Source organism: Phoca vitulina, unplaced genomic scaffold (assembly GCF_004348235.1).
Source record: "Phoca vitulina isolate PV1807 unplaced genomic scaffold, GSC_HSeal_1.0 scaffold2, whole genome shotgun sequence".
NCBI classification, from domain to species: Eukaryota; Metazoa; Chordata; class Mammalia; order Carnivora; family Phocidae; genus Phoca; species Phoca vitulina.
In genome coordinates this window covers 69,995,579-70,017,464 of record NW_022589705.1, presented here as the reverse complement: position 1 = coordinate 70,017,464, position 21,886 = coordinate 69,995,579, and the positions used below count along the sequence as shown (strand labels likewise).

Here is a 21,886-nt window from a genome sequence, read left to right as displayed (position 1 = left end):
TGCGCTCAAGGCTACATGTTCTGGGGGTGGCCAGCAGAGAAAGGACCAATGGGGGAGGGCGGACCCAGCTCTGCTCGGGGGGCTACAATGGACCAAAGTTCTAAGACCTCCTAGAATCGCCCAGGTATCTGGCCTGAGAGATCAGACTGTCCCAGAACGACTCCCCACTTGGAAAGTTGGGCCTTGAGTCCCCCTTGGCCAGCGACAGGCAAGGAGAAAGACGGGTTGCCTACACTTGTCAAAGAGGGCCTGAATTTCCCCAACAAGGCTGGCCTCCACTCTGAGGGAAGGGGCTTCGAGGCCCACCCACTCTTACTGGCTGTCAGCAATAACCCCAGCCCACACTCTGAAGAAAACCTGAGAAGGTTAAATAAGGTCACAGACTCTCAAGGTCACAGAATTTTAGGAGCTTGGTCTAGAGAGTGTAGAGGTTGTGAACAAAGGTTATAGAGTCAAATGGCCTTAATTCAAACCCTGACTCCACCACCACTGAACAGCTGTGACCTTGGGTGGGTACCTCACTCTCCTCCCATGCCTCAGTCTCTCCACATGGAACATGGAGATCATGGTAGTGCTGACATCCCTCAGTGTTAAATGAGACAGTTTTTGGTCTGATGGTGGCTGGTAGATCCCAGAGTAAGAAGCACCCATCTGAAGTGCCTAGTGACACCCTGCATATGCAGTAAATGCCCCTGGCCATTTGCATTCATGGAAGTGGGCACAGTAATGAGACACAAGATCATAGAATCCTAAATAATAGAGCCACAGGGCCTTGCTATCAATGGGCCTTGATGAAGCCGAACCAGAAAATCTTAGTCGTATAACCAGCTTCATAGATTTGGGAGGGACGAAGGGAATATCTAACCCAGTGACTTTTGAATTTTTGACTGCAACTCCCATGCAATGGAAAAAATACATTTAACATCATAGACCTCTGTGCATCCATATATTAAAAAACCAAAACAAAAGTTCACAAGGTAATTCATCCTCACACCACAGGATATGTTTGAAATTTCTATTTCTTTCCCTAATGCTGGTTTTGACCCACTAAACTGATTTTACTTCCTGCCTGAGTCACCAACCACAGTTTGAAAAACACCAATCCAGTCCAACCTCCTTCTCTCAGCTCCATGCAAGACCACTTGTGAGAACTCCATTCATCTGAGCCGTAACAATGGTTTCAGATCGAAAAGGATTCTGGGTCCACATTTTCCTCCAGAGCCCTCTCGTCTGAGGGCAGTGTGTAGGTGCTGGGGGCTGGGAGGCATGAAACATACAGATGGGATGCACTGCCCCTGGGGCCGCTGGGGGGTTTGGATGGGAAACAGCAGCCCAGAGCAAGAGGAAGACTGGGGCGCAGGCAGCGGATGTCCACGGAAGGCAGGGACGCAGAGGAACCCAGACATCTGGACCCGAAACCCAGCCAGAAAGATTTCCCCACCCTGCCCCCTGACTCTGGGACTAGAGGACCATGCGGGAAGGTGGGGACTAGAGTGGACATGGGCTGCACGCACGTGCCCTCGGAGCTGTTGCTGTTGGTGCTCCCATCTGTGGACTCCCGGCTGCCCTGGCGTGTGACCCGACTCCGCATCTCCACCGCGATGCCCGTCTCTGTGCTCCGCCGGATGTTGCTGCGCAGCTTCTTGGTGGCCCCTTCTGGGACCCCCGAAAACAAAGAAAGGGAACAAGGTCAGATCAGTGATGAGGCTTCTGTGGGAGTGCTGCCAAGGTCACCTCTTGGGATGGGGCAGGACGGGCAGGGCTCTGACTGGAGGCAGGGGCGCTGCTGAGCTGGTCTGCAGAGTGACAGGGACGAAGACTAGAAAGATGGCTGGAGGCAGCGTCAGGATGGAGGGGCTGTGGGGTGGGAAGTCACCAGGTGCAGCCCAGCCCTGCAGCGTTCACCCTCATCCCTGCCAGGCACCCTGATGGCCACCTTCCCAACTCAATTCCAGCCTTTGCCCCAAATGGAGAAAGTGTTCCTTTCTCTTCTGGAAAGGTTGCTTTCTCTGGCATTCCCAGATTTGCTTTCCCTCTTCCAGGTACCCTCATGAACCCTATCACACCCGGACCTCACACTCCACCTCTGTGATACCTTCATAGGCCCAATAAAACCCCCATGGGAAGCTTGGCCACTCTGAAACTAACCTGCATTCTCAAGGTGGGTCTGAATGTGGAGGGGGATGTGTGTGGAGGGGTGCAGAGGCCATTAGGGAAGCAAGACTGAGAGAGACCACTAGGTTGACCTGAACAGACCTTGGCTTTGAGAGGTCTGCAGAAGAACCCCAGAAACCACATGGTGAGAGCTCACTCCGTGTCTCTGTACCTCTTGTTTGGAGGGCCCTCTACCCTCACCTCAGCCCCCCTCTTGAGCCTTGCAGGGAACATGGGGCACTTTGCCTCTCCTAGCAGCACACCATCCTGCCTGGGTTTCCATGGCAACCTCCTCAGCATTGCAACGAGGTCCCCCTAGACACCCTCTCCTCCTGGGGGTGGGGGGGAGCAGAAGACGGGTTGAATTGAAGGTTTGTAGGCCTGCCCCTGCTGAAGCTTCACTGCCTGAAGAGCTTGATAGGAAGGGAAGGTGGCATCACATAAGGACTGTGCCAAAGGAGCCACTGGTTAGAGGCCTGGGCAAATTAAGAGTGGAATTGCCACCAGGGCTGAGGAGGCTGGGAGGGGGGCTGGCAGCACAGCCTCCAAAAGCAGTGGGGAGCGGGGAGCCGGTTATGCTGGCAACCCCCTCTCCGGGCCACACCCCAGTGGTGTGTTGGGGACGCATTGTTCAAAATGCCAGCCTGAGAAAAGGGGGGCTTCAGTCTCGCTGCTTCATCCTACTTACATTTCAGGAAGTCCCCCCAGCGGGAGGGAAGGCTGAGAGGGCCGGCCCCACCAATGGATGGGATGGGGGGACTGGGAGTGGGGATGGGCCGGTGGTGAGGAGGAATGTCTTCTCTGAAGCCAGCCCAGCTTCTGGGATATTGGAATAGCTACTATCCACAAGTCAATGAGACCACCGATATGTCTATCAGTCTATCTCTCTCTCTCTGTGTCTCTCTCTCAAACACACACAGAGTCACTTTAGCTGATACGTATTTCTTTCACACAAGCATAAGCAGATACACATGAGTGCTAACAACCACATATATGAGTACAGTGATCTCCCACACCAGGTCATGTATGTTCATATAATGGGCACACAGTCACTAACAGTCCTACTAGGTCTTAGTCACACATACACACAACACACTCTGCCACATACATGTGACCGTCACACCATAACACCTGACTGAACCCCACCACTTGATCACAAACAGTGTGTGACCCACCACACAGAGGACTGGGCAATGATGGTGGGTGTAGCGTGCTCACCTTATCCCTGACTCCTAACTGCCACATCCCCTCTAACCCAGTTAGGAGACAGATGGGTCTGTGGGAGCTGCACTTTACCCTCCCCCATATCTCCCCTCCCCCGACAACACACACCCTGAGCTGAAGCCAGAGCCTCACCACCCCATGGCCCCAACCCTCCTCTTCTAGACCCACTTGGGAGAAAATTTACCTTCTTTGACCTACCCAATGCACTGTAAGCCCCTGGGTAGGGGTGTCACAGAATCCTGAAGTATTAGAGACACCTCGCTAGCCCCCCACTGCCATTTCACAGATGGGGAGCCTGAGGTTCACGTGCTCACAGGGCTGGGGTCAGACCCCAGGCCCACACTCTCCTGGTCTACTGACGGCCTACTTTTCACTCCTCTCCATCAAGTCCACATTGGTTTGAGAAGTGATTCAGCAGAGATTAAGTTCCATATCTTCTGGGTGGGGAGGAAGTTCTTGCAGCTTCAGAGGTCTTGTCCAGTCTGAACTCTGTCGATCTGGGAGTAACTTTATGTAGACTCTCTCTCTCTCTCTAAAGAACTGGGCCAAATTGCTTGCAATAATTCTGTGGTGCCTGGAGACTGAAAGACTCCAGGAACCATCTCATCTGTCCCACCACATACAAGGGAGAGGCAGAGCCTTTAGCAGCACTGCCCATGGCATCTCCTGGAATGGTCCTGAACCCTCTTCCCAGAGCCCAGAGCCCAGGTGGGAAGGGCTGCTGTCCCTGGTACTGAAACGAGGAGCTTCATTTGGGCAGAGGCTAGAATGGCCCAGCCTAAGGCCAGGCCAGAACCTACCTATGTCCTGGGACCCTAAAGCTCTGACCCTACCCTCATCATTGCTCCTACAACTTAGAGAGTGTTAGATCTAGAAGGAAGCTGGGAGACTAAGACCGTCTTTATAGCTCCATTTTACAGAAGAAGAAATTGAGACCCAGGGAGAATATGACTCTCCCAAGGTCCCATGGGGAGTTAAAGAGCTAGAACTAAACTCTAAAGTTTCAGGGTGAGTTTCTGGAAGGCCACTTGAGTTAAATGTGAGGAATAAACTGGAAGGGGCAGGCATGAGGCAGGGGAACTAGAGAGGAGGCTGGGGCAATAGTCCAGGCTAGATATCACGGGGCCTGAACTAGGACAGAGGCCTTGAAACAAAGGAGATGGGTGGGGCTGGAGCCAATACATTGTATGGACAGACCATGAGGAAGGAAGCCCCTACAGGGGCAGACCTAGAGCTCAGAAGATTGGGTCCCAACTTCACACAGCCCAGCCTTGCAGGGATTCTAGCAGGGAACTGAACCATCCCATCTGGGGACAGCAGGAACACCCTGCTAGGATCTTTTCCCAGAACAGAGTTTCCCGGGCCAGTGCCCATGGTGAGTCAGCCCATACATCCCTCTGGGGCAGACTCTCCCACCCAGGATGGGGCTCCAAGCTAGGACACTGGCAACCTCAAGGCTGGGGAGAGGTGTATGCTATAAGCAAGGGGGCAGAGCTGTGGGGGCTAGAGAGCTCACTTCTTATTTGGTCCTACTGTGTGACCATGGCCAATAATAACACTGACAATTTACTAAGTATCTACTATGTGCCAGGCACGAGGCTGGGTGCCTTTGTATATCCTATCTCATGTAATTCCCTGGACAACTCTGCAAGGCAAGTATCACTGTCCTTATTCCACAATCAAGGAAGCAGACTCAGAGAAGTGAAATAACTTGCCTGAGTCACCCAACTAGCAAATGACAGGGTGTGGCTCGGAAGGCCAACTTGAAGTTGTTCTCCAGGAAAGTGCCTTCTCTCCAGGCTCAGATGCCTCATCAATAAAATGAGTATATCGGACTAGATGATCCCAAGGGGCCCTCCCTGCTCTCACATTCAGAGATTAGGTGATCCACAGAGACTTTCAGTTAAAAGGGCATCTGGGCCGTTCACCTGGCTCAGGCCCAGGCCTTCAGTTGTACCCTTGCATACTACGGAGACAAATGATCCTGAAGCCCTATCGTCATTCATCTCCCCTTGAGGCTTCAGGTCTTCTTGGTGTCTACTCCAATCCCTGCCTGCTGACTGTGGAGTCTGGGTAGGTGGACAGCCCCAGGCCGACCACCAGAATGTCTCCCAGTGACTCAGGTCCCAGCCTGGGCCTTGGAAGACTGTCTGTCCAAATCGCTTGGGCATGAAGAAGCCTTTGGGTCTGAAGCTGAACCAGGTAGATTCAGCTGGAGATTAGCAGGGTTTGGACTCCTGAAGCCACACTCCTGGGGTCCAATACCTCCTCAACCTAATCTTAATCTCCTAAGCTTAATCTCACCCCTTGGTCCTGTACCAGCCCAACTCCTGGATCCGTATCTCCCTGACTCCCTAGTACCGGGCCTAAATTGCACACTTACAGAGGCCATGCCCATCCCGGGGCACAGAAAACCTCAGCCCCCTCCCCATCCAGCGTTTCCCTGAGCCAGAAACCACATCGAAGCTTGATTGCTGGAAAAGACCATCCCACGTGCTCCTGTGAAGGGCTTTGTAAAAATCTATTTTAAGGCCTGGAAAAGTCTCCCACCCTCAGCCCCAACTGGGAGTCTTGATGAGCATTCTCTCTGGATCCTCTGGCGCCCCCACCCCCTCACCACCCCCATCCAGCTGCCCTATTTGAAGGTTTCCTGGGAAAGTTGTTACTCTGAACAAAATAAGCAGGAAGAGATTTTAAAACAAAACCAGCTGGTGTCTGGCTGATGCCACAAAGTGAGGAGGTCTTGGCGGGGGGACGGGGGGGCTGGCTCTTTTGTGATGTGGGGTCCAGTGTGACTGTGTGTGACAAAGTGGGTCACCCACCAGTCTGAGCATAACTGGCATTCCAAAACTAGGTGTCTGAGAAAATACACGTTTCCAGATGTAGCTGTTAAGGTGTGTGTGAATCTGGATTCACGAGGTATGGGCATATGGGAGTGCAGCGTGCTTCTGTGACCATGGGCCATTGTGTGTGCATGTGTGTAACAACGCTTCTGTCATCTGGGTCTGTGCATTAGTATGCAGAGGGCTGTGCTTGTGTGATTTGCATGACCACGAACAGTGTGAATGGCTGTACTATGCTTTCCTGGCAGTAGGGGTGGCCCAGCTGAGCAACGGGGCACACTGTTTATGTGACTACGCAAGGTGTGTGTGTCTCTCTTGTGACTTGGAATGTATATGCATAACTGTAACTACATTTGGGTGGCTGTTTGCACTTGGGAAACTCAGAGAACACAGGTAAGCCTGAATCCTGTGGAAGTGTGTCTGTGAAGTTGTGTCACTTGTCACAGTGCCAGGAATACGACGGCTGGTTCATAAAGCATCGATGATGAATGTGTACGTCTGTGCATGGAGGCAGCAGAGTATAAAGTTTAGGAGCATGAACCCAGAAGCCCGGCTGCTGGGGTTTGAATTCAGGCTCCACCAGCCCACTAGCTATGTAGTTTGGGGCATCTTACTCCCCGTTCTCTGTGCTTTTGTATCTGCCTCATGGAGTTTGCAGGGATTCCTTGAGTCAGGACATGGACCGGACCCAGAACAGCACGTGGTATGCGGTACGTGCTCTAGAAGGATCTGTGGGTGTGACGACCTTCCCTGGGTGCCCTGTCATGACAAGGTGCCCCAACCCAGGCCCTCCGAGTCCTGTGCCCTCTCACCAGACGGGGGCAGCTGCAGCGTGCTCTTGCTCCACTGGGTCAGGCCCACGATGGCCACCATCTTGGCCCCAAGGCTGCTGCGCCGCTTCTTGGCCATGGTGGTCCCGGTCCCACCCCCAGCCTGCTGGGGGCCGCAGATCTCACCACTGATGCTGGAGCTCCGAACCACATTCCTGGAGGCCGCGGCCGAGGCCGGACCCGGCTCCCCGTTAAACATGGTCCGAGGGGCGGCAAGGCCTCAGGCAACCCTGTGGGGGAGAGCAGGAGACAATGGGGTCCCACATCAGGCCCTGGAGCCACTCTACTGCAGCCCACCGCTTCCCAGCTGTGTGACCTTGGGTCAGTCACCTGGCCTCTCTGAGGCTGTGAGGATTAAATGAATAAATAAAGGTAAAGAGTGTACCCAGCATCTGGCTCAATAAATGGTACCATTCTTATGAGCATATGGCTGTCCTGGCAAGTGACCTGGTTTGGCAGTCAAGGCAGAGGCTGTGGAGTCATTCGGCCCACTCTCGAATTCCAGAGGCCTCTACACACCGGCTGTGTGATCTTGTGACCAAGCACCTTGGGGTTTCAGTGAACACCTCAGCAAAATGAGAAATAAAAGCACTTACCTCACAGGACTGTTGTAAGGATTAAATTAGAGCATGCGAAGGCACCTAGAACAGTGTCAGGCATGGAGTAAATATTCAGTAGGTGTGGTTACTTTCACAGCCAATAATAAGAACAAGGAGAGCAAAAGTGGCCCCAGCCTCGGGGGACGACGGAAGGGGACCTCCTGCTAAAGGGGACAGCACAGAGAAGTATAAAGGAGCAGGCACGAGTCACCCTGAAGCATCCCACAGAGCGGCAGCCTCTGGAGGTGTTTTAACCCGTTTCCCTCCCAGGGTCTTTCCTATCTATGCATTTTTAAAAATAATTGAACTCATACTGCAAATACAATTTTACATCCTGGTGTTTTTCATTTAACATCAGATCGCAAGCATTTCCCAATGTCATTAGCATGTTTTAATATACGGTATACATGTTTTAATACCACCATAATATTCCGTTGTATGGTGGTAGCATAATGGACTTAACTATTTCAATGCAGTGACCTCTTAGATCAGGTCCGACTTCTTCCCCTCTCTCCTGCCTTTTAAATAACACTGCAATAAACATGTTTCTACACTGCTTTGATCTGCTTCTTTCCTTAGGATTGATTCCCAGAAACAGAGTGACTGGGCTGGGTGTGGAGACTGCTGGGAGCCTCCCCAACGTCCACTCTCCCTTCCTGCTTCCTGGCAGAGTGCTGGTTTTGTCAGGTACCACCCATCCCATTTTGGAGGTAGATCCAGATTAGCTCAAGCCAATCAATGAGTGGCACTCACCTCGGTAACTAGTACTGGTCCGAGGGCAGGCCTATGATTCAGTTGGCCCCATGTGACTTAAGGGGAAGATTTGGATTCCATGCTTTTCGGAGAGGTGGAGTCTCCCTCCCCCACTTCTTCCCTCAAGACCCTTCCCCCTAGGGAGGGCCCAGTCCTAGGAGGAAGCCAGTGTCGCTGAGTGCCGCAGAGCAATGGGAAGGACCTCAGGCCACCCCAGAGCCTGCCTTTTTCTGGCCTAACCAGTTATGCAGATAATGTGCTTATGCCAGTTGGAATCAGTGTTCTCCGTTACATCCCAAAGCATCCCACCTGATACCGAGGACACAAACATTTCTTTGATTCTTGAAAGATATTGCCAAATTCCTTCCAAAGCTGCATTCAACGAATATTTAAGCCCCTAAAATTCCAAGACCTAGGCTGAGTGCCAAGGATATGGCAGTGAGCCAGGCCAACGTGGTCCTGCCCTCCCAGAGCCTCCAGTCCAGGAGGAGAGACAGACAGTAAGTCACTGATTATATAATTAAATATTAAATCTGATGAGCACGAGGGAAGAAAGAGGGCATTGGGACCCACTTTGGGGGAGCAAGGGAGCAGGGCAGCATGCGTCTATGGCTCACTTTTGCACAGAGGTGGGATCGCCAGCTGCCGGCCTCTACAACTTGGCCCAAAGTCCCATACAGCAGTGGGTGTCCTCCGCTCAGGGTATAGGAAAAGTGGCGCTCCGGCAGGCTCTGCCTATAACCCTTCCCAGCTCTGTCCCCGGCTACAGAGCTCTTGCCAGGGCAGCTCCTCATCCCAGGGCTCAGGTCACTCTGCTAGACCCTCTGCCCTCAGGCCTGTCACCCTGAGGGTATCTGACTTCAAAAGGACAGAGTTGAAGTGTGTGTGTGGGTGGAGGAGAATGAGGGAGAAGGAAGGGGCCACTCTAAAGGATTCAGTCCCCAGATAGCTGCGAATGGTAGCCGCTTGGCCTCCTGGTCAGTGCGGCTCCTGCCAACCAGGCAAATTGGGGCTGACAGTGGGGATGAGTCAAAGCTGTGTTCTCCCTCCTTTGTGGTTGTCTGGGCTGTTTTTGCTCACCCCGTGATATGTGCAGAGTCCCAGATTCTATTTCTCCATCCATCCCCCACTAACCTTGCAGCTAATGGAAAGTCCCCTGGACGTGGGCCTATGATGATCTCTTCTCTTTAGTTTCCAAATCTAGTGCCAGTTTGTGTGTTTTTTGAGGTATCTGCATGGTCTTTTGGTGGATGGTGGGAGAGGGCTTACAGTATAAGCCTAATTTACTCGTTAAAGTATTCCTGTTAGGTGTGTGGTAATCTCCATGTCACAGATGAGAAACTTGAGTCTCCGAAAAGTCAAGGCCTTGCCCATCCTACTCAGCTAAGAAATGGCAACACCTGGACTCGAACCCAGCTCTCCTTTTCCCACAAAGATGCAGACATACGGGCTCCTAGGTGGCTCCGTCGGTTAAGTGTCCTATTCTGGGTTTTGCCTTAGGTCATGATCTCAGGGTTGTAGGATCCAGCCCCCTGTCCTTGGGCTCCACGGCAGATTCTCTCTCTTCCTCTTCCTCTGCCCCTCCCCCCCACTCATGCTCTCTCTCAAAATAAATAAATAAAATCTTAAAAAAAAAAAAAGATGCACACATGCTCAGCAGCTCCTGCTCCTTCAACCCAGAGCTCACCCAAAGGTGTGGGCCCATCCCTCCCCTTCAGCCTTTGCCCTGGGTCTCTGGCTCTTTGAAAACTCTGCAAAAAAAAAAAAAAAAAAGATCTCTGATGCAAAAAATCTCTCTGGCCCAGGTTATCACAGCTGGCATGAGCATGTGAGGGGCAGGAGAAACCCCACTCAGACCACAGCTGGAGAAGCAAGTGCCTCCCCGGCATAGGCTACAGGAAGTTCAAGAGTACCACTCCCAGGGGCTGAGAAGGGAGGAAGGTATGGGACAAAATTCCTGACCCCGCCAACCCAGGGGCTCATGTTTCCTCATGAATAAGGAATGACACTGACAAGCAGATGGTTTGACATCCAGGACTCGGCACCATCTGGAGCTACTTTCTCATCTTTAACCACCCAGGGATCACCCAGGGGGCCTGGAGAGCTGATGAATGCTTCAGAGGGCCCCACCAGACAGGCCGCCCTCCAGGGGCCAGGAGGAGCCAAACCCGAAGCAGGGGACCCAAGGTCTTAGGGCCTGACCCCTGGGGTGGGTGGCCTGGGAGAAGTAAGAATCAGGAAGTGGGATTAGAACGTTACACAGACTCCTGTGTCACTTTCTCTGGGCCTTGATTTCCTCATCTGTGTGTAAAATGAAGTGGTTGGATTAGGTGATCTCTAGAAGCCCTTTTAACTAGAGAGTAGAGCCTGTGAACACATACTGCATTGGCAGGCTCAGAACTGGGGCTCCAGGTGCTTCTCTGACAGCTGGTCTAGCTCGAGAGGAGTGAGACAAAGAGACAGGAGGAGAGCCTCCTCACAGTGACACTACAGGGCCCAGTGATGGCCCTGAGCCATGACACTACAGGGAGAGGGGCAGCAAGCAGAGATGGGGGCAGGGTGGTGAGGGGCCAGCAAGGCACAGAACATAGCACCCCCCATACTGGTCGTTCTGAAAGACTGCTAAATGAACTACATCCTCCCCACAAAAGTCACTTCAACAATTCCCTGCCTCTGAGCATGCCTGTTCCTTCCCCAGCCCAGTTCACGGCTCCCCAAGGAAGGGAACCCTCCCTCGCCAGGTCACAGGGACCTCACTCTGGAGCTCTCTCAGCCGACTCCCATCTACTACTACTACAGCAGCATCTCCTACTATGGCTCGGATTTCCCATCCAGGGACAAGGACTACTGTCCCCACTCCTGCCAAAGCTCCATGCCAGCAGAGACCTTCCAAGCTCCTCAAGGAAGGAGGCTAGTGTTTTCTTTCCAGCCATGGATATTTGGCCTCCACCCTGGAGTCTTAGTACACTAAGGGCTCTCCAAACCATCTCTTGAATCCTGGCAACAGGGGTCTCGGGGCTCTGCCAGGCTACCCAGGCCCCTTGGTCCCTTTGACGACGTGTCTAACCAGATCATGAGCCTTTTTTTGAGTGTCAATGAGGCGATCAGAAAGCCCAAGATAAACCCAGCTACCCACCCTTTCAACAGGAGAGAGCAAGGAATCTGTCACAGGGTGACGGTAGGTCCACCCACAACAGACATCACTAATCCAATTCTTTCCCATCAAGGCCAGATTTAACCTCCGAATCCCTCTCAACCAATTGGTGAGAACTGGCTCATAATTAAAAATAGATTTGCCATCCCTATTCCAGCCTGAGTCTTTCATCTTGCAGAGTGGGACCTTAAGGCCCAGGATGGGAAAGAGACACACCCAGGGTCACATAGAACGTTGGTGACAAAACCAGAGCTCTGACTCAAGTCTCCTAACTCTCAGGTCCCACATCACCTGGCAGGTGCTTCCTCCCCACTCTGAAGAAAACCCAAACTCACCGAACTGATGAGTCTGAGCGTGGTGTTCCACATCACAGGGGGCTGTGCCCCTCTCAACAGCACACCCCTAGGGCATTTACACGAGGCTTCAGTTAACTTCTGCCCAGACACCAGTTTTCAGGAAGGAGGTGAAGGCAATCAGGGTAGCTCCCACGAGGAGATGATGTGCTAAGAGTCTGGAAGGAAAGAGGGAAGTTTAGAGGAAGGGCTAGCGAAAACATTTGTCCTTAAGAGCTTCTAGTAGCTTGTGGTGTAAAAAGACTTCAGAGATAGCTGTGTGATGTTGAGCAAATTCATTTAAACTCTCTGATTCTGTTTCCTACTTTGTAAAACCGTCCCAACTCCTGGGTCCCCTAATCTGCTTTTTGGCACTTTAATGTCAAACTACTGTTGCTGAAGCCCCCCACACAACTTTAAGACTTTTAACACATGAGGGACACATGGGGGTCCAACTGCTAAGGAGCTCTAGACCCTATTCTTCCTTCCACAGTCCTCCCCCTGACTGATGGGGTCTGTGTCCTTCCCCAGACTCTGTGACATGCCCGGGGGTGGGGGGGAATCCTGGCTCCACCCCCAGCCATGTGACCCTGAGCAAATCATTCAGCTTCTCTGAACTTCTATCTCCTCTTCTACGTGAGGAGTCTACTTGCCACCTGGACCCAGCCCCACTCTCCAGGTAGACTGGGTGTTGGATGGGTATAATGAGGAGCAGGATAACACTGTGATTAAAAACACAGGCTTTAGGGGTGCCTGGGTGGCTGAGATCATGATCTCAGTGTCCTGGGATCGAGCCCCATGTCCGACTCTCTGCTCAGCGGGCAGTCTGCTTCTCCCTCTCGCTCTGGCTCTCACTCTCTCTCAAGTGAATCAATAAAATCTTTAAACACACACACACACATACACACACAGGCTTTGGAGACAGACGGACTTGGTTCAAAACCTAGATCTGTCACTTACAAGCTGTATGACACAGGGCAATTCCTTAACAAACCCCCTGAGCCTACTGCTCCTCATCTCTTGAGTGGGGACAATAATGCCCGCCTTAGGATTATTAGATGAAATGTTGCAAAATAAAGATTGGTAACATGCTAACTGCTCAGCTGGGCAACTACACTGTTACTACTCAGAATGGTGCCTTTGTAATGACTATACAGGGGTCAGTGCGTATTGGTCTGGATTGCACACCAGATGCAACCACTTCATGGGAAGGTTCACAGACCAACAGGATCACCTCTCCCTCTGGCCCGGGCTGCTTCCACCCCGAGCCCAGGATAGCATGGGATCCGGGTCCCTGCGCCTCTCAGGTGAGGTGGGAGCTGACACGGAGGCTGTGTTCTTCTCTGCCAGCATCTCAGCTCCTGGCCCCTCACTGGATGTTGGGTCTGGCATTTGAGACCCCTGATTCAACCTTAACCCAGCACCAGAGCTGCCCACCACATCTCCCATCCCAATCTGTGCCCATGTCAGAGGCCAGTGTCTGCCTCCACAGAAGGCGAGAAGGGGTCTCTTTTTTCTAGCCTCTCCTTTCCCCCCTCAGGAAGAGATGGGCGGGTGACAGGGCTGGCAAATGGTGGGAGAGGTAGGTTGGGCTGAGGGAGCGCACCCAGCTTGCATTGGGAGCACCATGCCAGCTCCCCTCCTGATTATGTGACCTTTGTCTCCCCCCAGCCAGACTCCCACACACAACGCTATGCACACACACAGGGAGAGACATAAGACACTTGATTTCAAATGTGTGATCACACACCCTACACACCCAGACAGATGATATACACTTAAAGATACAATCACATGCGTACACAGATATGCCATGCACCCCCAAGACAAAGGCACACAGAAGCCGCCTCACTGACAGCCACAGGCGTCTGCAGACTCACATATGTGTACACACCCACGCACACTCATACACACACCCCCCTCTGTGGCCCCTGCCCAGCCCAGAGAGGCGGGAAGAGCCCATCCCCTCAGTGGGCAGGGAAGTGGGAAGTGTCTTACCTGGATCTTGGGTTCTCTTGGCTGAGGCACGCACGCCAGCTCCGGGCGGGCGCTTGTGTGAGCTTGAATACACACACACACACACGCATCCCCGCTCCAGCCCCCAGTACCACGCTCCTGGCCCCCATCCCTGCAGGTCGGACAAAAGAGCTCCTCGGGGAGGTTTGTGGTGAGGAGATGAGAAGACTGGCAGGGAGCAGCTGCAGTCACCATGGCTACGGAGCTGACCCACTTCTCCTCCACCCAGCCTGGCCCACCCAGCCCAGACAAGGGAGGACAAGCAGCCTGGGGCAGGGGGGCCCTCCCCATCACACACAGTAAAGAGGTGGCTCTCTGAGGGTGTGGTAAGGGATGGGTTGAGCCCCAGGCTGGTTCCTGCATAGAAAGGCAATAGCCCAGACATTCTTTGAGGGGAGCAAGGTACTAAGAAGATGGCCCCTGCTAAACCTAGCCCCTCGCCTCCTTCAGCATCTGTACCTCTGGCTTCAGGGACCTCCATGGGTCATGCGCTTGTCCTGGACACGTTCTCGGACACAGGCCTCATGGCAGGGCAGAGGGTGAGGCGGCCAGGCCCAAATCTGCGTCGCCAGCTCTAAGGACTCAGGACACTGAAGGGCAAGAGAGACCCAGAGCTGGTTGGACCCTGTGTCCTGCTCAGATCAAGGTGGTGGAGGGCAGGGCTTATCCTCCCAACTTGGACTAGGGGCCCCTGGAGGCATGGCCATGCCTTCATTCCTCAGCCTGGGCTGCCATGTGCATCTTCTCTCAGCCGGGGGCTTCTGAGGACATGGCCATGTGTCTTCCCTCAGAACCGGGGATAGAGAGGAACCACACAGCCTTTAGACAGCTCAGTGTTGTGAGGAGATCGCTCACAAAGCAGAATGAATCACTCCTGAATGACAGCTTCCCATAGCTCTGCATTCCCTTCAGGATAAAGTAAAAACCCCCTCACACCAAGGCCCATAAGCCCAGTGACCCAGCTCATCCCATGCTCTTGCCCCTCTTCTGTATTTCAGCTGCACTTGCCTTTTTCCCATTCCTCCAAAGTGCCCTGGGTCTCTCATCTGCCTGGAATGCTCTTCTCCAGCCTCCCCACCCTCATGTTCTGGGGCCCTGTATTTACCTGCTGAGCCACCTTTGCCTGGCTGATCCCTACTCATTGCTCAGTCCCAGTTGCAGTGTCATTTTTTAGGAGAGTCTTCCCAGATAAAGTGAGTCCCCCTGTCATGCTCTCCCAGACTCTGGACTGTCCCTGCCTGTTAGGTGAATTGTGTCCCCCACCCTCCCCCCAAAAAAGATATGTTGAGGTAGAAACCCCAGTACCTCAGAATACGACCTTGTTTGGAAGAGAGTCATTGCAGATGTGATTAGTTAAGTTGAGGTCATGCTGGAGTAGGGTGGTCCCTAATAAGGGTGTCCTTATAAGAATGTGAAGACAGAGACACACAGGGAAAATGCCATGGGATGACAGAGGCAGAGTTTGGAGTGAGCAGCAACAGACTGAAGAATGCCAAGGATTACCAGCTGTCACCAGAAGCTAGGAGAGAGCCATGGAACAGCATCTCCCTCAGAAGGAACCGATCCTGCCAACACCTTGATCTTGGACCTTTAGCCTCCAGAACTGTAAGAGAATAAGTTTCTGTTGTTTTAGGCAAGTCAGTTTGCGGTACTTTGCTACAGCTGCCCTAGTAAACTCATATACTGCGATTCCTAATGTGTTCAGTGCTTGTCTCCCACATCCCAGCCCCTGGCTGTGAGCTGCCTAAAAATAGACACCATGTCTTCTTCACCCTGACCCTCCAGGGCCTGGCACAGGTCTGGCCCATAGTAGGGCTCTGTAAAAATGTGTTGAATGAATGAATGATGATCTCAAACAAAGATTAAATTAACAGTATTTATAGTTGTATAGAATTGTGAGTCATTTTTATTTTCTTCATGTGACATATTGTGTTTTTCTAAGTTCCCACTTGAGAAACTATATTGATGTTATCATAAAGAAAAACTAAAATACATATTTTTCTTTTCAAAACATACATTAAGATAACAGTCATTTCCACGAATATGTGTTTTGTGAAGAGGAGGAAGTTCTGCTATCTGCTTGATAACTACTTTTTCATTGATTAATTGATTCCTCCTTGTGTTGCTAGAGTGCTTTCCGGAGTCAGATTTACAGAGCTTGAGCTCTGGGGCCTTGCGGGGAATAGATTCCAGGTGGGAGGGGTCCAGGCAAAGTATGCATGCTTCTCAGCCAATCTCAGCCCTTCCCATAGCTCATGGGATGTGACCCAATGTGGCACCTGTCACCAGATGGGGGCTGCTAGACTTCACACTTGAGAACACAACCAGCCCTGGCTGAAGACCATTCCCAAACAGAAGCAAAATCCTACCCTTCATGAATGCACCCTCAAACTTAAATATTCACACAAATCATTTGGGGATCTTGTTGAAATGCAGACCTCAATCCCATGGGTCCCAGGTGGAACCTGAGATTCTGCATTTCTAACAAGATCTCAGGTGATACCCCACACTGCTGGTCTATGAACCACCCAAAGTTAAAGATAAGATATTCTGGTTGTTCCACAAGAGTGAATGCTTTGGGATAGGGAGACCAGTAAAGGCACATTGGGAGGTGCATTGCAGAGTACCTCAAAAGATAGGTGGGATTTGGAGAGGTAGAGCTGGCAGGAAAGAGGTGGGAACTACCTGGGAAGGTCCAGAGAGAAAGTGCTATGTTGGCAGGATGGTGACTTGAGCAATACAGTTGGAACAGGAGGTAAGTACTATTGTGGAAGGGAGGGCTAGAAAGGTAGGCTGGGAACAGCCAATAAAGGGCTCTGAATGCAGGGCTAAGAAGCTTGGCTTTAATCCCATAGGGAGTGAAATCTGACATGACTTAGAGAAAATGTTTTACAGAGATCAATCTGACACTGAGTGCAGACTCAGAAGAAAGTCTGACAGAAGGAAGAAGAGTCAAAAGGCAGGTAAGAAGGTTGCACTGCTTCAGATAATGCAGATGGGGAAAGGAAAGGGGTGGCCAGGAGTCATGAGAAGGCTTGGGGGTTGCCTAGAGTTAGTGATGGGACACAGCTGGGGAGAAGAAAAAACAGAATCCAAAGTGATTTACAGGAAGGGTGGAGACTGAGAAGCACCATCAGCAAAGCTTGAGGTCCCAGAGGAAAACACTGGCTTAAGGGGAAGATGAGTCCCATCTTAGATGTGATGAGTCTGACATAATACTGCAACTCCCACATAAAGGCATTGGGCAGGTAAGCAGATTCAGCGGAGCCCAGGAGAGCAATGTGTGTGGGCAGGATTTGGATGTGTACCCTGAAGGGAAAAATGGGGTACAGAAAGGAAAGAATGCCCAGAGGGGAATACAAGTGAGCAAAGGGTGGCAGGTAATACCCACAGCTAGGGGTAGGAGGGAAATAGAATCCACTGAAGGGAGAATCAGCAGAGAGGTCAGAGAAGATACCATGGGTATACAGATGGCCAACCTGGAGGCCCTACCATACTGTGACATCAAAACCAGGGAAAGGCCTGCCCAGCCAAGGCTATAGAAGGGCAAGGGAAGCCCAGGCTCAAAAAAGAGCACTGCTTGAATGGAAAGCAGCATTTGAATTGGTGGAGAAGAGGACTGGATTCCCTGGAGTAGGTCTGGGCTTCAGCAGGATCCGAAGGGGCTTGGGGCTCCCAATCACTTATTCCAGATCAGCCCTAGCACAGGAAGACGATCCCTTAACCTGCAAACACACATACATGATATGTGCACACCCCAGAACCTACCAAACCCCCAGGGCAGAGTAGAGAAGTGGGGAGAAGGGGTCTTTGAAGCAAAACCTTATGGCCGGGAGGCACATAATTTATCATCCAACTAGGACTCTTTTGAGAGTGAGCAGAGATGCTACCAACAATCACAGCACAGATGTGCATTAAGACTTCCCAGGCAAACCCAGCCCTATGGTTACCCTAGCCCTGGGGGATACTGATCCCCCCAAAATGTCCGTTTGCTCCCCGTTCCCCCTTTCTAGATGGGGTGGCGGAATTGAGTCACAGGCGGGAGGAACAGGCAAGCTCATACTCCGAGGCAGCCCCCCCCGCCCCCCGCCTCCCGCGGAGGAGGTTGGTGGATGGGGAGATCTGGCTCCCCCCACCTCCCAGCAGCACCATGGACAGCGACCGGCCCAGGCCGCTCCCAGTCCCCTGGCCCTTGTTTAGGCAGGACCGCCGCGAGGCTCGATCAATATTTCATGGGGGAACGGGTTCGGGTTACCAGCCCCGCGCCTAGCCGGAAGGCGCCGCCCGCTCCCGCCACCCGCCCTGGGGACCCTCCCCTGGAACCCAGCACACCCGCGGCCCGGCTCAGACAGACACCGCCCTCAGGCGCGCTCCGCATTCCCCGCACACCGCTCCGCCCCCGGACCCTTCCCGGGGCACAAAGACCCGCGCACACGCCACACAGCTTCCCGCGGCCACTCAGACGCACCGCACAGCCAGACGCGCGCTGTACGAAGACGGCGACTACACAGAACAGGCACACCCCACACCCAGCAGCAAGCCACCTAGACACATAGCACACACACAATATGCCTCGCAGACACACACTGCGCGGAGAGTTCACTGCAGACCCCCTGGCACGTCACACAGACACCGTGCCACACACACAAACTCACATGCTGCCCGAAAACTCCCTCGCAGAGAAGCTCCGATACATTTACTACAGACACACATATCACACACTGTGTGCGCACACACACCGTATGCCTTCACAGAGTCCTTCAGACATATCGCCCAGAGCTACTTCACCACACACAAACTCTCTCTCTCTCTCTCTCTCTCTCACACACACACACACACACCACACACACACAGTATGCCTTCACAGAGACCCTCAGGCATTCACCACGGATACGGAAGCACATGCGTCACACTACGGAGGCCCACCACCACCCTCCTGGAGCCCAGGCCTGCCCTCCTGCTGTGGACATGGGACTGGGGAAAAGACAGGCAGGACTTCCATCCCTCCTGCCTGGCCCCAGTGTTGAATCCTGTGGATAAATTCTGTGTGTACTCTGAGGCCTCCGGGGGTTGCTGCCCAATCCCCCAGGGCAGACAGACAGAAGCACAAAGAGGTGGGAAGGGGGGAAGCAGGGGAAAGGGGATCTTTGAGACCCCAAAGCCTCCCCAGCCTTGCTGTCCCCAGGCCCCAAGCTCTGGGGCATGAGGCTCCAGGGATGGCCTTGCCCTCACCTGCAGCTCCCACAGCCTCTGTGCTCCCTGGGACTGCCACCTTCTGGGAGGCCCTGAGGTTTGTATTGTGCGTGGGGACCAGGAGAACTGTGGAGTCTGCAGCTCCCGCTGCCCCCCCGGGAGTGCCCAAGTGCTGCCTCAGAGTTGAGGGGACATGCTACCCCCATCCAGACAGCCCAACTCCAAGAGCTTCCCTCTCCAGCAGGGGAGGGTAGAGTGGCACAAATTCTCCTCTCTGCAGAATAATCATGGCAGGATTTTCTGAAAGAAACCCAAGACAGGGCATGAGGTGAGGAGAGGGAAACAGGCTGGCAGAGCAGGAAGAGACCCCTGAATTTTCCAGGCAGGTGGAAGGGCCCTTCAAGATTATCTAGGCCAATAGGCCATGTCTCTGACATCCCCATACCACTTCCCAATTTTGCATTTTCCACATAATGTGCCCCCTCGACAATTTCTGCCAAATTTCCATACTCTTGTTCTGTTCCTTATTTATGGTCTTGAAATTGACACTTTTAACTTGCATGCATATACTGTAAATAGAAACTCTGTGTTACTACTATAAATGCAAAGGCTATTATTGCTTTTAATAGAAAATGATGGTAAAATAAATACAGTAAAAGCAAATTGCATTATTAAATTTTAGCTACATGGAGTTGCCAGTCAAGACCTCTTTGTTAAAAAGGGAAGGGCAGCAGTGTTGGAAAGTTGTTAAAGACACACTGGCACCTTCTCCCTGGAACAACCTTGGACTTGATGGAATTGAAAGGTAACCGACTTTCTCACGACGTGAGCCAATGCTATGTAATGACAGGTCCACGAGCCACTGAAAGTCACCTCAGGTCTTGCTGAAGGTACTACCCCCCACGGTGGGAAGCTCTAGGCTTGCCCGCCTCCTGGAGGAGCTTGGGCACAGTGGCTAGCTGGACCCTTGGTGCTACGATCCATTCTGATAATAACAATCCTTAGAAATTGCGCAATTCTTTCCTATTTATAAATTGTCCCTACAGCCACCATCTAGTATGAGCTGCACAGCAGGAATTATCATCCCCATTTCTGAATGAGAAAACAGAGGCTCTGAAAGATTAAGAGATTTGTTCAGAGTCACATAGCTACACAGGGTAGATCCTCAACTCCCATCCCCCTTTTCTACTCTACCTGCCTCCATCTGTCCCATCATTGGGAGCCCTTGTTCTAGGCTGACCCCTTCCCGGGCAGGGGGGAGTAGAGGGAGAATGGTAACCTTGCATCTGCCTATGAGGCCCTCACAATCCCGAAGGCAAACAAGCAAGTGAGTAAGTAGAGCTTTTATTCTGGAGTCACACTGTTGTGTGTCCCTAGCCGAATAATGGCACCTCTCTGAACCTCAGTTTCCTTGTCTGTCAAATGGGGATAATAATAGTACCTATCTTATAGGGTGTGAGGATTCAATGAAATAATGCATGCGCATAGAGTTTGGCACAAAGTGAGGACTGAAAAATGTTATCACCAGGGAAGTAAAAAGAATAGAATTAATTCAGGTTAAAAAAAAAAAAAAAGGCTGCTGGGGGCGGGTAGGTATGGCATGGTTCTTCACTGAAGAGAGGAAATGAGTTCCGTCTTAGAGAATGAATATGATTTTGGTAGAGAGAACTATCCTGTCTGCTCATGCCCTCCTCTTCCTTCTCTGCCTGCTCCAAAGAGAGGTGAGAAAATACAGGGTCTCATCTTCCTATCTTTCTGCTCTGGCCTTTGAATGACAACTGACAGGCTCTTCAGAGCCTGCCCTGGGCATTGCTGCCCCAGTAAGACTCCCCTTTAAGTCACAATGCCTGGGCTGTTTTCTCCAGGGGCTATCCAGATGGAAGGCTGGGGGCCAAGCACACCCTGGCACTCTAAGGATCCTAGCAGATGTCTTTCAACGTACTTGTGCAGACAACAAAGACCCTCCCTACCACCACCTTTCTCCAACGGGGTCAAGAGTGATGTCTGCCTGTCTGACTTTGAGAGCTTTCCCAGCAGGTTGCAGGTTATTGGACCTGGGTGGGCACCTGACCCACTCAGAGCCAATCAGATCCTCTCATACAAATTTGGACTTGGACGGGCCAAACCCCGGGTTCTCTGAATGCGGCGGGAAGGAAGGACAACATACAGCAACTATAGGTTGCCCAGGCTCTGGTAAAGCAGAGAAAACCCAGTCTGTGGAGAAAGAAAGGTAAAGGCGGCCAGAAAGGTGCAGAGAACGGCTGCTTCCATTTCTCCTGGCCTACAGGTCCTGCCTCCCAGAAGCTAACGATTTTCTGCCCCTCCGTTCTCAGGAATCCCTTGTGTCCTGGTAATAAACCCTTCTTTATTACTGAAGCTGGCTTGAGTGGGTTTCTATATACAAGCAAAGACCTAATTAAGAAAGGGGAGAAGCTGGGAGCTAGAGGCACAAAGATGAACAATCCTGGGGGGGGGGGGGAGCGGGGGGATCAGTGTGTCTGCACCGGATGAGCTCAGCTTAATGGGAGACATGGAAGCAGAGATGTAGACTCTGTACAGATATGGCCAAAGGAGGGTGAGTTACCACCGTCCAGGAAGGGCTGGAAGGGTCCGCAGAGGCTTCGCAGCAAAGGTGGTAGCTGAGCCCGTTTTGAAGAGTGAAGGACATTCTCCAGGGAGACAAAGCAGAGGTGGGGGAGGGCTGACAGGCGCGGGAACAGCAAGTGCAGAGGCACAGAGGCACGAAACAGCCTGACGTGTTAGAGGAACTGCCAGAAGTTCAAAGTGT

The 21,886-nt window shown here is 52.3% G+C and overlaps 1 protein-coding gene across 3 annotated transcripts in view; it reads right to left on the bottom strand.

The window, feature by feature from the left end:
• The window catches only part of RIMS3 (regulating synaptic membrane exocytosis 3), a 39,286-nt gene that overhangs the window by 11,234 nt on the left and 6,166 nt on the right, over nt 1-21,886 (bottom strand). Inside the window, exons 2-5 of one of the 3 annotated variants that reach the window (XM_032431759.1) lie at nt 14,365-14,495; nt 11,893-12,068; nt 7,034-7,281; nt 1,515-1,656 (exon numbers count right to left, since the gene is read on the bottom strand). In XM_032431759.1, coding sequence (XP_032287650.1) covers nt 1,515-1,656; nt 7,034-7,250 — 359 coding nt within the window. In that variant the 5' untranslated portion in view covers nt 7,251-7,281; nt 11,893-12,068; nt 14,365-14,495. Of the gene's footprint in view, nt 1-1,514; nt 1,657-7,033; nt 7,282-11,892; nt 12,069-14,364; nt 14,496-15,408; nt 15,498-21,886 lie in introns of those variants that run through there. The other 2 variants (XM_032431769.1, XM_032431752.1) reach the window with 2 other exon arrangements.